The 14,406-nt window shown below is 49.5% G+C and overlaps 1 protein-coding gene across 1 annotated transcript in view; it reads right to left on the bottom strand.

Moving 5' to 3' along the window:
• Window positions 1-14,406, bottom strand: part of PKP4 (plakophilin 4) — a 391,306-nt gene that overhangs the window by 115,464 nt on the left and 261,436 nt on the right. Inside the window, exon 7 of the mRNA XM_075317248.1 lies at window positions 9,460-10,033. Within this exon, the coding sequence (XP_075173363.1) occupies window positions 9,460-10,033 (574 nt within the window). The remainder of the gene's footprint in view (window positions 1-9,459; window positions 10,034-14,406) is intronic.

Raw genomic sequence — 14,406 nt, 5'->3', positions numbered from 1 at the left:
CCCCCAGCATCAGCCTCTCTCCTCCCAGCATCAGCCTCTCTGTCCCCAGCATCAGCCTCTCTCCTCCCAGCCTCAGCCTCCCCCAGCATCAGCCTCTCTCCTCCCAGCATCAGCCTCTCTCCTCCCAGCATCAGCCTCTCTCCTCCCAGCATCAGCCTCTCTCCTCCCAGCATCAGCCTCTCTCCTCCCAGCATCAGCCTCTCTCCTCCCAGCATCAGCCTCTCTCCTCCCAGCATCAGCCTCTCTCCTCCCAGCATCAGCTTCTCTCCTCCCAGCATCAGCCTCTCTGTCCCCAGCATCAGCCTCTCTCCTCCCAGCCTCAGCCTCCCCCAGCATCAGCCTCTTATCTCAGCCTCCCCCCTCCCAGCCTCTCTCCTCCCAGCCTCCCTCCTCCCAGCCTCCCCCAGCATCAGCCTCTCGCCTCCCAGCCTCCCTCCTCCCAGCCTCCCCCTCCCAGCATCAGCCTCTCTCCTCCCAGCCTCCCCCAGCATCAGCCTCTCTCCTCTCAGCGTCCCCCAGCATCAGCCTACACCCTCCCAGCCTCCCCCAGCATCAGCCTACCCCAGCATAAGCCTACACCCTCCCAGCCTCCCCCAGCATCAGCCTCCCCCAGCATCAGCCTCTCTCCTCCCAGCCTCCCCCTCCCAGCCTCCCCCAGCACGCCATGCTCCTCTGCCGACACTCACAGATCCGATCGCATACACACACACACACACACACTCACACATCAGAACACACTCACACACATCCGATCGCATACACTCACACACACACACACACTGAAGATATCGCACATACGCGCTCACACTCACAACATCCGGAGATACCACATGCTTCTGGCCATGTGATCCTCCGGCAGGTCCTGGAAGATCACTCCACAGTATCGCCGCCGAGAAGCAAGCGATATCCCAGGATGTTGTGAGTGTGTGGATGCGATGTGATGTGTGTGTGAGAGTGAGTGTGATCTGATGTGTGTGTGAGAGTGAGTGTGATCTGATGTGTGTGTGTGTGTGTGTGTGCGCGCGTGTGTATGTTCTGCCGCTGCAGGACCTTGATGCGCTGGTAACTATGCTACCATGGTTACCAGCGTATCCCGTCCCATCTACTCGCACGGGAGCCCACACCAGCATACGGCGGCAACCCCAGCAATGCGAGGGTATGTGTCGGCTGGGTTGGCGGCGTACGCTGATGTGGGCTCCGGGGGGTACAGTACTCACCTGGGAGTCGTGGCTCTGTGTCGGTTCGGGGAATGCGTGCGGGGGGCGGGGCCAGAGCGAGCGTGCATTGCGTGAGGGGGGCGGGGCGTGGCCGAGTTGCCAATGCGTGCAGGGTGCCGGGGCGAGAGGCCAAGCCGTGTGGGGGGCGGAGCCTGGGCGAGCGGCTGGCCAATCCGTGTGCGGGCGGAGCTTGGGCGAGCGGCCAATCCGTGCGGGGGGGCGGGGCCATGGCGAGCCCAGCGGCCAATCAGCTTTGTGTCACCGTAGGGACACAATTTTGGAGCAAGACAGACAGACAGAATAAGGCAATTATATATATAGATGAATAAATGTCACTCTTTCCTATCCCCACCTCCCTGTGTATTAATTCCCTGTGTGTTTTAGATCTATGACCCCAGTGTGCGCTCTCCTAGCTTCTTGTAACCCATAGCAACCAATCACAGTGCAGCTTTCATTTCACCAAAGCCATTTAAAAAATAAAAGCTGAGCTGTGATTGGTAGCTAGTGGCAACAAGACAGGCTTTCTTTCAGACAAGGCCCAATTGTTTTTATGGTCTTTTGGGGAAAAAGGCGGCCATCAAAACGAATATGGAAAGAAAATACTGGCACTTTTAATGCGAGTGGCTGGTACTTCTGTTCTTCCTCTGACAGTAGCAGGTGCACAGTGCCAATGTACACGGTGCGCGGTGAGGACAGAGCAACCATACATGCGCCATCTCACTGCACAAAACACTTTAATAGACCCTATACACAAAGAAGAATCTGGAAGCTAATGGTGATGTGAGGGCGATTAAAGGGAGAATCTGCAAAAACATCCTTACTGGTATACCAACAACAACAAATAAAAGCGGAGCGATGGCTCTGAAGGACATCCCAATGACACACACTATCCAGAATCCATCACCTGGTTTAATTCAGACTAATAAACAATAATCACAATTCAAGATGGTAAAGACCTCTAGAACAGGCCAGCACAACACACGGCCTCGGACCTGTCTGGCAGTCGCCTCTCACTGCTTATAATATTCAAATGTTTTTGTGTCTCTCAGATGCGAATACTGAGCGCCGGCACTGAGGCAGAATAGAGAGATTGTCAGCCCCTGCTCTGATGTGCAGCAGTGTGATGAGGTCAGCACGATGCAGTCAGCCCCTGTAAGCGCCCCATGGAGGAGCTGAAGATTGTGTTCCAAAGCACACTCACTATGGGGCGAGATTGTTAAGAAAGACACAATAGAGCGAGGGGCTGAGGGGGAGGAAGTATTACGGACAGGGGCAGTTTGAGGAGTTAAATGGAGAGTGTGTATGGGATTGTGTTACGGAGTGGCCCAGTATGTGTGTCTGCGGTGGACAGTATGGAGGGGAGGCAGTGTGTGGAGACAGTATGCAGTATGGAGAGTGGCAGTCTGAGGGGAAAGTATGGAGAGGTGCACTGTGTGGGCGGACAGTATGGAAAGGGGCACTGTGTGGGTGGACAGTATGGAGAGGGGCAATGACTTTGTGGACCGATGCAGTTGGGGGGGGGGGGTTATGTAGAAAGGCAGTCTGTAGGGCTGACAGCATTATGGAGAGGGGCAGTGTGGTGGGTGTATTATGAAAAGCAGCAGTGTGGGGGAGAAATATTTTGTCTATCAAGCATAGTAAAGGGTGCAGGATGTGAGATATTTTTATCTATGGGAAGTATAATGATACTTTTATTTTTAAGAGAATAATGTTGGGGGATAAGCTGCTGAAGGCAGAGAAGAGGGAAATCTCATCATGGCATCTGTAAGAGCAGAAACTGTCCAAATCCTCCTCAAATACTTAAAATGTGCTTCTGGTGATGTATTAATGTTCTGATAGTGGTTTTGGTAATGTATTCATGTAAGTACTCATTAATATTTTTTGCAGTGCTTGGGATTGGTTTATTATGGCAATGTGACACTTGAACCAAAAAATGTTGTGCACCCCGGCTCTAGGAGCTTTGTTAAATAGCATATAAAATATCTTGGGGCCTGAAAGACTTAGAAACCCACACGGTATGCCTACATTCTAAGAAATCTAACTGGATATGCAGCGGCAGGTCCCTGGAGTTGTGCAGTGATTAATGGGGGAGCGACACAGTGTGCACTCTGACACCGTTATTTCTCCAATAACATCTAAAGGCTCAGGATGGAAAAGCCCCACAGAAACAACATTATCACAAACAGATTGATATCTATACATGGGGCTGCCATATTTACATCCAAGTCAAATAAATAAAACATGGTATTATTGCACGCTTCTGAAAAAAAGGTTATGACCTGTACAATGAGATGGGTTATAGTGCTCCAAAAGATGGCCAATAGGTAGAAAACTATACTACCAAACAGAAAAGGCAGACAGTAAAAACAATGTATTTTGTGATTATTTATTTTTCTTTAATAATGAAAATAAGCCATGGCTGATGTATCCCAATTAGTGATGGGCAGGCTCGGCCGTGCACTTATCTTGGCCATGTATTAAACTAGGAGGAACCGTATGCGACTTCTTTAAAATTATTTAAATAAATCATTTAAAAAAAACAACGTGCGGTCCCCCACTCGTGTGGATTACATCAGACCTGCAGGGGTGTTTTGGGGTTAATAAAGTGGTGAAAGAGGCCTTTTTTTGTACTTTATAACAAATAAAGGATTTTTCCGGTGTTTGTGTTTATTTACTTTGATTAGTGATTGGGGGGGGGTCCCGATCACCAATCTAGGGCTTAGTGGCAGCTGTAAGCTGCCATTAACCTCTTATATTACCCCAATTGCCACCGATCCAGGGCAAACAGGAAGAGCTGTGATTAAAGTGCTGGGAGGAAATCACTTTAGGAAGCACTACTTCTTTATGAAGTTTTTGGTTTTCATATGAGGTTTTAAAAAGTTTTTGATTTGGAAATGTTTGCAGTTTTCTTCCAGAATTATTTATATTGCATCCTTCTAATTGGATAGTGCTTATTTTGAAGCATCTTCTAATGTAATCTACTCCAAATAAGTGACATTCACTTTTTATCCTTTCACCTTGCACTTCCTTCAAAACCCGAAGCAGACGAGAAATGCTCAAAAGTCTATGAACAGAAAAGTGGTTTTAGTAAAGAATTGAAAAGGAAGAGTCTTTCAAACATTTCAGGCTATTTTCATTGCGTTGTTTGGAGAGGAACCTTTCCAAAAAAACTACAAGGCTGTATGCACAGTTTTTTTGGCTGTCAAAACAACACATTTTTGCAATGGAAACCGCTATAGTAAATGCTCCTTTTGACAAAGTTGATCATTTCCTGCAACAGTTTTGAATGATTTTTCACATGTTTTTTTCCTGGATGGTTTTGTGCTTTTTTGCAGGCATTTGTTGAGCGGTGCCTAGGTTGGAGCGTCTCCCATCAGGGGCTGCTTCAAAGAAGTAAATTTGCCTTCATTCCACCAGGCATTTTCTGAAATCCAAGAAAAATGCTCAAAAGACTGAGCAAGCAGCAAGTCGTTTTAGAAAAGAAATAGAAAGTCTTTCAAGTGTTTTTTTTTTTTAACAGATATTTCCAAGTGTCTTTGGAAGCAAACCCGATGCAAGAGTCCTCAAAGAGCGCTTTGTGCACCCTAAGGCTATGTGTGCATGTAGCGTAATTGCATGCATATACGCTGCGTATTGCACTGCAGCGTAAGCGCATGAGTCTTGCGTCACCTGCACAATCTATGAAGATTGTGCATAATCCGTGCGCACAATGCTTTTTTGAATGCAGCGATTTGAGTGTCAAAACTTTGACAAAATCTCTGCGTTTAAAAATGTAGCATGTCACTTCTTTCGTGTGCTTTGGATGCTGCTCCCACTCTGTCTATGGGAGAGGCAGCATCCCGAGCGCATGAAATCGGCATCTATGCTGCAATGCAGCGTTTCTGCAGCGATTTGCAGCGCACATGTGCTACCAAATTGCTGCAGAAATTTCAGCATGTACGTGCGCACATAGCCTAAGGGTGCATGCTCACGATCAGGATTCACAGCGTTTTGGATGTGGCGTGTTTTTCTTACATCCAAAACGCTGCGTTATACAATACAAGCACAGTGGATAGGATTTATAGAAATCCCGTGCCCACTGTGCTTGGTTTTCCCACAGCAAAATCTGACCAGCAGTATGGCTTTCTAAGGTGCAGCATGTCAATTCTTTAATGCGGAGAGGCAAGCGTTCTCCACAGGGAGAACACAGCGAGAGACCGCAACTGCCCAAGCCCGGATCGTGGGCACGAGCAGCTGCAGTCTCCTCCAGAGGAGACTCGCGGCCCCGCAGGTCAGGACCCGACACTGTCCTGATAGTTGGCACGAGCAGCTGCGGTATTCTCCGGAGGAGACGCGCAGCCCCGCAGGTCGAGACATGCCCGGGTCCGGATCGTGGGCACGAGCAGCTCCGGTCTCCTCTGGAGGAGACTCGTGGCCCTGCAGGTCGAGACATTCCCGGGTACGGATCGTGGGCACGAGCAGCTGCGGTCTCCTCCAGAGAAGACTCGCAGCCCCGCAGGTTGGGACTCGACTAGGTCCTGATAGTGGGCACGAGCAGCTGCGGTATTCTCCGGAGGAGACGCGCAGCCCCGCAGGTCGAGACATGCCCGGGTCCGGATCGTGGGCACGAGCAGCTGCGGTATTCTCCGGGGGAGACGCGCGGCCGCGCAGGTCGAGACATGCCCGGGTCCGGATCATGTGCAAAAGCAGCTGCGGTCTCCTCCGGAGGACACTCGCGGCCCCGCAGGTCGAGACATGCCCGGGTCCGAATCGTGGGCATGAGCAGCTGCAGTCTCCTTCGGAGGAGACTCGTGACCCCGAATGGTCGTACCCGCCCGGGTAATGATCGTGGGAATGAGCAGCTGCAGTCTCCACTGGAGGAGACTTGCGGCCCCGCAGGTCAAGACCCGCCAGGGTCATGATCGTGGGCACGAGCAGCTGCAGTTTCCTTCGGAGGAGACTCACGGCCCCGCAGGTCGGGACACGTCCAGGTCCTGATCGTGGGCATGTACCACAAGAGTTTCACTTCTTTGATCGGACTTGCTCTGGACACCCGACCCTGCCTCTTTACAAGGGAACACTTTTGGATTACCTACTGGTTATTCATCGTAAATGACCAGAATGCAAGGAGTCTATAGGAGCCTTTGGATGATGTTTGGAAGCACATAGGGGGAATCAAAAGTCGGCGCACAATTTTGGAGATTCTTTTCTCCCCTAGTATATATGTGAATCGTGAGCTATAAACACAATGTGCACAGAATATAACATGTACAAGACACGTGACAGCTGGCATCTGAATATGCATGAGGGCAAATGTGCGAATTCAGATCGCCAAGTATGTTATACTTAATTACACAACGGTGCCTTTAAGGAACATTAAATAGCAGGATGTCTCCTAAGATAAATACGAAGTCATGTGGAAACACAAAGTGTCAGCAGAACACACAAGTGTATGACTATGGCGTCTTCAATCATCCCCGTAAAGCCGGCACTGAGCACTATTAGAGCTCGGAGACAAGACGCCGGTGAATGTGCGGTGACAAAACGTAATTATAAGCGCTTATTCTATTCTAAACATGGCATTAAGACTATGAATGTGTGTCATCCGTCCTCGGATCTGCCATGTGTCTGTGTGCCTACGGTTTCCGCATTTAAACGCCTATTCTGACTACGGCACACGCGCCAAATCATCTCCTCAGCTGAGAATACTATTCATCTAAAAGCAATTATGTGGAAAAATAGCAAATGGAGATTGGGCAATTTGTTATTGATAATTGCCATTCCCACCTGGCATGATTTTTCTGATCTGAATTTCTAGATAACTGTTTCATCTGAAAAGCGCTCTATGATTTGGAAATACTGTACATTTTTGCCCCAGGCACAAAAGAGGAAGGTCTCGCAGAATGCAGAATGAGGTTTTAAAAAGGAAAGCTCAGATTCCTTATCACTGAACTTCCTTAAAGGAGTTTCCCATTTCAGAAAAACCCTTTGGCCGTTTTTTTTAAAAAACAAACACAAAACAAAAATGTGCCTTACTTATCCTCCCCAGGTCCAGCACTGAGAGTCTCCGCCACTGGTCCGGTCTGCAGCGCTGAAGTCACGACGACAGCCAATCGGCTTGTGAGTCAACTTGAACAAAGCTGCTGAGTCCAATGATTGGCTGCAGCGTTGTCGACGTGATGTCAACACTGAACACAATAACAGAAACAGGGAGTGGCTGCGGATACTCAGTGCTAGACCTGGGGAGGGTGAGTGAAGCACAGTCTGTTTTTCTACTTGATAAAAATTACACAAAAATGAACTGTATACATCTGATCGAATTATCTGACACTTCTCCCATAATTAATACGATTGTGGACAAAACTATGGATTCATACCTGTCACACACTAAGCAATACAAGCTGTTCCACAAAAACGTTTGCTCTACCGGTCCAGTACATGCTCCTCTTGGTCATCAGAGGCCCTTGCTCCAATATACGCAGTTATGTCTGCTTATATAAGAAAGCAGCAATACAGTAGGTGGCCATATAAAATCTTTAACAGTAGTTATAAACCTTCTTGGTCTCAAATGGACTTTATGTACTGTTTAAGCTCTTTGCTGTATCCTATGAACTTAAAGGGAACCTGTCTCCAGATTTGGTGACTATAACCTGTGGCCACCACCACTGACCTCTTATATACAGTATTTCAGAATACTGTATATAAGAGCCAAGGCCGCACTGTATAACGTAATAACGTAAAAATCACTTTTAGAATACTGACGAAGGGGGTGGTCCGGTCCGATGGGTGCCACTGCTCTCTGATCCGGCGCCTCCTCTCTGCTGTGATTGTGGTCTTCTTTCGACTCAGCCCAATATGGATGACATTAAAGTATAAAAGCACGGTCTAATAGAGCGCTAAGGAGGCCACAGTGTTGGGGTATTTTTATAGAATTTATTGCTTTCTATCAGACACAGCGCGTTTCGATATACACAATATCTTCATCAGGTGGATATCCACCTGATGAATATATTGTGTATATCGAAACGCGCTGTGGCTGATAGAAAGCAATAAATTCTAAAAAAAATTACCCAACACTGTGGCCTCCTTAGCGCTCTATTAGACCGTGCTTTTATACTTTACTGCTGATTATTCCCCCTGTGGGTTCACGGCAAGAGCTGCTTAGCATGGAGGTCAGACAATACCAGTGACGCCCAGCGATCTGTCACGTGACCAGCTTTCCAGGAACTCACTTCACTAGATGGACATCGTGAGCTAGCAGGCTGGAAGAGCACTAACATTATACTCCCGTCTTACACCGTGGTTGTGCGAGGCCTGCACAACCATACCAGGTTCTATTATTCTACTCACCGCTATCTCCCAGACCCTTCACATGCGCTCCTTGTTTAATTTTATATTCAATATGGATGACATGTCCTACGTCATCAACACAAGCCGGCTTTATGGTCCTGCGCAGGCGCACTTTGATCTGTCTTGCTCAGGGCAGATCAAAGTACTGTAATGCGCAGGCACGAGGAAAGGTGAAAGACCACCCGCGTATGCGCACTACAATACTTTGATCTGCCCTGAGGAGGGCAGATCAAAGGGTGCCTGCGCAGGACACGTCATCCATACTGGGCTGGGTCGGAGGAGGACAGCAATCGCAACAGAGGCACCGAACCGGAGAGCATCAACACCCGTTGGACCGGACTGCCCCCTGAGTATTATAAAAGTGATTTTTACATTCAACAGAGCAGCCTGGGCTCTTATATACAGTATCCTGGAATTAAGGGCTCACTGATGGTGGCCACAGGTTATAGTCGCCAAATCTGGTGACATGTTCCCTTTAAGTTTCACATTGCTCTTTTTGCCAATAGGGAGAAACCTATCACAAGCAGGAGGCAGAAAACACAGGCTAGATCTTATACTGTTAAACACAATGCAAAAAGGGCCATAACAAATGAGAGTAACACACCAGAGTACCACTAAATAGTGGCCCCTAGGTGGGTATGTTCTTCAGGGAACATCCATATTATATCTTATACCGTGAAGTCTTGGTAATTGCGCAGCAGATCTGTGGCAGTGATCCATCACTGCTGCTGCCAGTAGAACAAATGTTTAAGCTAGCAATGTCTACAAAATTAACAAGTATTTATCTTAAGAGTCACAGATTACCTATAACAAAGCAAAACTCATCTTTATATGGTTGCGATTTCTTCATCAAGCTTACTAATTTGGAGACTATACATTACTACCGTATATAGAAAGCTTTTTCTTTACCAACCTGTAAGGCTGTCAGGTCGTGATGGAACCATTCTTTCATAAATGTCAAACGGCTGCTGACCATATTGGTCAATGTCATGTAAGTTCCTCTGTAACGTTCCCATGTGCTGTGGCACTGCAGTCATTCCCGCTCGTTTTGGAGAGGAGGAGGACACTATGGGAGTTTGGGCTGTCGTGCCTACTCGATTTTGCGTATCGGATAAAGTAAGCGGGGAACCCACTCTAACTGAAGTCCCTAATGTTTGGTAATTTGAGGTCATGCCATTAGGGTTCGAGTTTTGCCGAGAAGTGAGGGAACCAATCCTTCGGACACCGTTTGGAGAGTTGGACCTCCGGATTGTGTAAGGAGAAGCTGCTCTCTGAGAAGGCAACGTTGTAGAGGAGTATGTGGTGGAGGCTGGAAGCGGTCGGGAGTCTGTAATGGATGGGGAGCCGTAGCCACTGCCGAGTGAAGTTCTCAAGGACCCTCTAGATGGAGACACTCCAGATCCAATGACGTAAGAAGGGGACTGTGATCTTGAGGGAACCGAGCTGACCCGTCTAACTGCCCGGTTAGCTGCCATAGCGTTCGTTGGCTGCAAGTGAAGAAATAAAAACAATCAATAAAAGAGTCGGGTAGAAATGTTATGTTTGTGCCTTAATGAGATCAATGCTGTCAGATTTCATTATGATGGAGAACATCAACTGTTTCGGCTCTTCATTTCACAATTCTTCAATCTGAATGTTAGTGTCTAGTCGTAACGCATAAACACTGTGGTTAATGGGAATGGAAGACACTCTGATACCATATGGCCCACAATGGGATACAAAGAAGGGAATTTTGTTACTTACCGTAAATTCCTTTTCTTCTAGCTCCAATTGGGAGACCCAGACGATTGGGTGTATAGCTACTGCCTCCGGAGGCCACACAAAGCATTACACTAAAAAGTGTAAGGCCCCTCCCCTTCTGGCTATACACCCCCCGTGGGATCACGGGCTGCTCAGTTTTAGTGCTAAAGCAAGAAGGAGGAAAGCCAATAACTGGTTTAAACAAATTCAATCCGAAGTAACATCGGAGAACTGAAACCGTTCAACATGAACAACATGTGTACCCGAAAAAACCAAAAATCCCGAAGGAAACAGGGCGGGTGCTGGGTCTCCCAATTGGAGCTAGAAGAAAAGGAATTTACGGTAAGTAACAAAATTCCCTTCTTCTTCGGCGCTCCATTGGGAGACCCAGACGATTGGGACGTCCAAAAGCAGTCCCTGGGTGGGTAAATTAATACCTCAAGTTAGAGCTGCAAAACAGCCCTCCCCTACGAGGAGGCAACCGCCGCCTGCAGGACTCTTCTACCTAGGCTGGCGTCCGCCGAAGCGTAGGTATGCACCTGATAATGTTTGGTGAAAGTGTGCAGACTCGACCAGGTAGCTGCCTGGCACACCTGTTGAGCCGTAGCCTGGTGTCGTAATGCCCAGGATGCACCCACGGCTCTGGTAGAATGGGCCTTCAGCCCTGATGGAACCGGAAGCCCAGCAGAACGGTAGGCTTCAAGAATTGGTTCCTTGATCCATCGAGCCAGGGTGGATTTGGAAGCCTGCGATCCTTTGCGCTTACCAGCGACAAGGACAAAGAGTGCATCCGAGCGGCGCAGGGGCGCCGTGCGGGAAATGTAGATTCTGAGTGCTCTCACGAGATCCAACAAATGCAAATCCTTTTCATACCGATGAACTGGATGAGGACAAAAGGAAGGTAAGGAGATATCCTGATTGAGATGAAAAGAGGATACCACCTTAGGGAGAAACTCCTGAATCGGGCGCAGCACTACCTTGTCCTGGTGAAAAACCAGGAAGGGAGCTTTGGATGACAGCGCTGCCAACTCGGATACCCTCCGAAGAGACGTGACCGCTACCAGAAAGGCCACTTTCTGTGAGAGTCGAGAAAGTGAAACAGCCTTCAGAGGCTCGAAGGGCGGCTTCTGGAGAGCAACTAGTACCCTGTTCAGATCCCATGGATCTAACGGCCGTTTGTACGGAGGGACGATGTGACAAACCCCCTGCAGGAACGTGCGTACCTGAGGGAGTCGTGCTAGACGCTTTTGAAAAAATACCGATAGCGCTGAGACTTGCCCTTTAAGGGAGCCGAGCGACAAGCCTTTTTCCAAACCAGATTGCAGGAAGGAAAGAAAGGTAGGCAATGCAAATGGCCAGGGGGACACTCCTTGTGCCGAGCACCAGGATAAGAAAATCTTCCACGTACTGTGGTAGATCTTAGCAGACGTGGGCTTCCTAGCCTGTCTCATGGTGGCCACGACCCTTTGAGATAATCCTGAAGATGCTAGTATCCAGGACTCAATGGCCACACAGTCAGGTTCAGGGCCGCAGAATTCAGATGGAAAAACGGCCCTTGTGACAGTAAGTCTGGCCGGTCTGGTAGCGCCCACGGTTGGCCGACCGTGAGATGCCACAGATCCGGATACCACGACCTCCTCGGCCAGTCTGGGGCGACGAGCAGGACGCGGCGGCAATCGGACCTGATCTTGCGTAGCACTCTGGGCAAGAGTGCCAGAGGGGGAAAAACATAGGGCAGCTGGAACTGCGACCAATCTTGCACTAAGGCGTCTGCCGCCAGAGCTCTGTGATCGCGAGACCGTGCCATGAAAGTTGGGACCTTGTTGTTGTGCCGGGACGCCATTAGGTCGACGTCCGGCCTTCCCCAGCGGCGACAGATTTCCTGAAACACGTCCGGGTGAAGGGACCATTCCCCTGCGTCCATACCCTGGCGACTGAGGAAGTCCGCTTCCCAGTTTTCTACGCCGGGGATGTGAACTGCGGATATGGTGGAGGCCGTGGCTTCCACCCACATCAGAATCCGCCGGACTTCCTGGAAGGCTTGCCGACTGCGTGTCCCGCCTTGGTGGTTGATGTATGCCACCGCTGTGGAGTTGTCCGACTGAATTCGGATCTGCTTTCCTTCCAGCCACTGCTGGAAGGCTTGTAGGGCAAGATACACTGCCCTGATTTCCAGAACATTGATCTGAAGGGTGGACTCCTGCTGAGTCCACGTACCCTGAGCCCTGTGGTGGAGAAAAACTGCTCCCCACCCTGACAGACTCGCGTCTGTTGACCACCGCCCAGGATGGGGGTAGGAAGGACCTTCCTTGTGATAATGAGGTGGGAAGAAGCCACCATTGAAGAGAGTCCTTGGCCGTCTGGGAAAGGGAGACTTTCCTGTCTAAGGACGTCGACTTCCCGTCCCATTGGCGGAGAATGTCCCATTGAAGTGGGCGCAGATGAAACTGCGCAAACGGAACTGCCTCTATTGCTGCTACCATCTTCCCCAGGAAGTGCATGAGGCATCTTAAGGGGTGCAACTGGCCTTGAAGGAGAGAGTGCACCCCTGTCTGTAGTGAACGCTGCTTGTCCATCGGAAGCTTCACTGTCGCTGAGAGAGTATGAAACTCCATGCCAAGATATGTTAGTGATTGGGTCGGTGACAGATTTGACTTTGAAAAGTTGATGATCCACCCGAAAGTCTGGAGAGTCTACAGCGCAACGTTCAGGCTGTGTTGGCATGCCTCTTGAGAGGGTGCCTTGACAAGTAGATCGTCCAAGTAAGGGATCACCGAGTGTCCCTGAGAGTGCAAGACTGCTACCACTGCTGCCATGACCTTGGTGAAAACCCGTGGGGCTGTCGCCAGACCAAATGGCAGGGCTACGAACTGAAGGTGTTCGTCTCCTATGACGAAGCGTAGAAAACGCTGATGCTCTGGAGCAATCGGCACGTGGAGATAAGCATCCTTGATGTCTATTGATGCTAGGAAATCTCCTTGAGACATCGAGGCAATGACGGAGAGGAGAGATTCCATCCGGAACCGCCTGGTTTTCACGTGCTTCCTGCAGAAGAGCATCGGCTCGGTCGGGATGTGGGGAAGTTCTGAAGAACCGGGGCGGAGGACGAGAACTGAACTCTATCCGGTACCCGTGAGACAAAATGTCTGTTACCCACCGGTCCTTGACCTGTGGCAGCCAAATGCCGCAAAAGCGGGAGAGCCTGCCACCGACCGAGGATGCGGAGAGAGGAGGCCGAAAGTCATGAGGCAGCCGGCTTGGAGGCGGTTCCTCCGGCTGCTTTCTTTGGGCGTGAGTGAGTCCGCCAGGAATCTGAGCTCCTCTGCTCCTTCTGAGTCCTTTTGGACGAGGAGAATTGGGCCCTGCCCGAACCTCGAAAGGACCGAAACCTCGACTGTCTCCTCCACTGTTGAGGTTTGCTTGATCTGGGCTGGGGTAAGGAAGAGTCCTTACCCTTGGACTGTTTAATGATTTCAGCCAATTGCTCACCAAACAGCCTGTCTTGAGATAATGGCAAACTGGTTAAGCATTTTTTGGAAGCAGAATCTGCTTTCCATTCCTTTAACCATAAGGCTCTGCGTAAAACCACAGAGTTGGCGGACGCCATTGACGTACGGCTGGTAGAGTCCAAGACCGCATTGATAGCGTAAGTCGCAAACGCAGACATTTGCGAGGTCAATGACGCCACTTGCGGCACTGATGGACGTATTCCTTCGCACAAAGCTTGAAAACTGAGCAGCCCGTGATCCCACGGGGGGTGTATAGCCAGAAGGGGAGGGGCCTTACACTTTTTAGTGTAATGCTTTGTGTGGCCTCCGGAGGCAGTAGCTATACACCCAATCGTCTGGGTCTCCCAATGGAGCGCCGAAGAAAGTGATATTAAAACACTTGCCCAAGTCTTCATTATCATTTAAGGGTTTGCAGTGATGTGTGACTTACTTGGTTGTTTGCTGTTGTTTCCCTATAATCCCTGTTTTATCTGTTGCACATCTAACAAGTTCTCTGAATGCTGAGCTATGTATAACCCTGCCCACTCCTCCGATTGGCAGCTTTCTGTGCACACTGTGCATAGGCAGAAAGCTGCAAATCAATGCTGGGGGCCGTGGTTGACTACTTAGCA

The sequence above is a fragment of the Anomaloglossus baeobatrachus genome, chromosome 7 (genome assembly GCF_048569485.1).
Source record: "Anomaloglossus baeobatrachus isolate aAnoBae1 chromosome 7, aAnoBae1.hap1, whole genome shotgun sequence".
Taxonomy (NCBI): Eukaryota; Metazoa; Chordata; class Amphibia; order Anura; family Aromobatidae; genus Anomaloglossus; species Anomaloglossus baeobatrachus.
The sequence above is the reverse complement of the archived record's forward strand: the minus strand, read 5'-3'. Positions and strand labels throughout refer to the sequence as shown.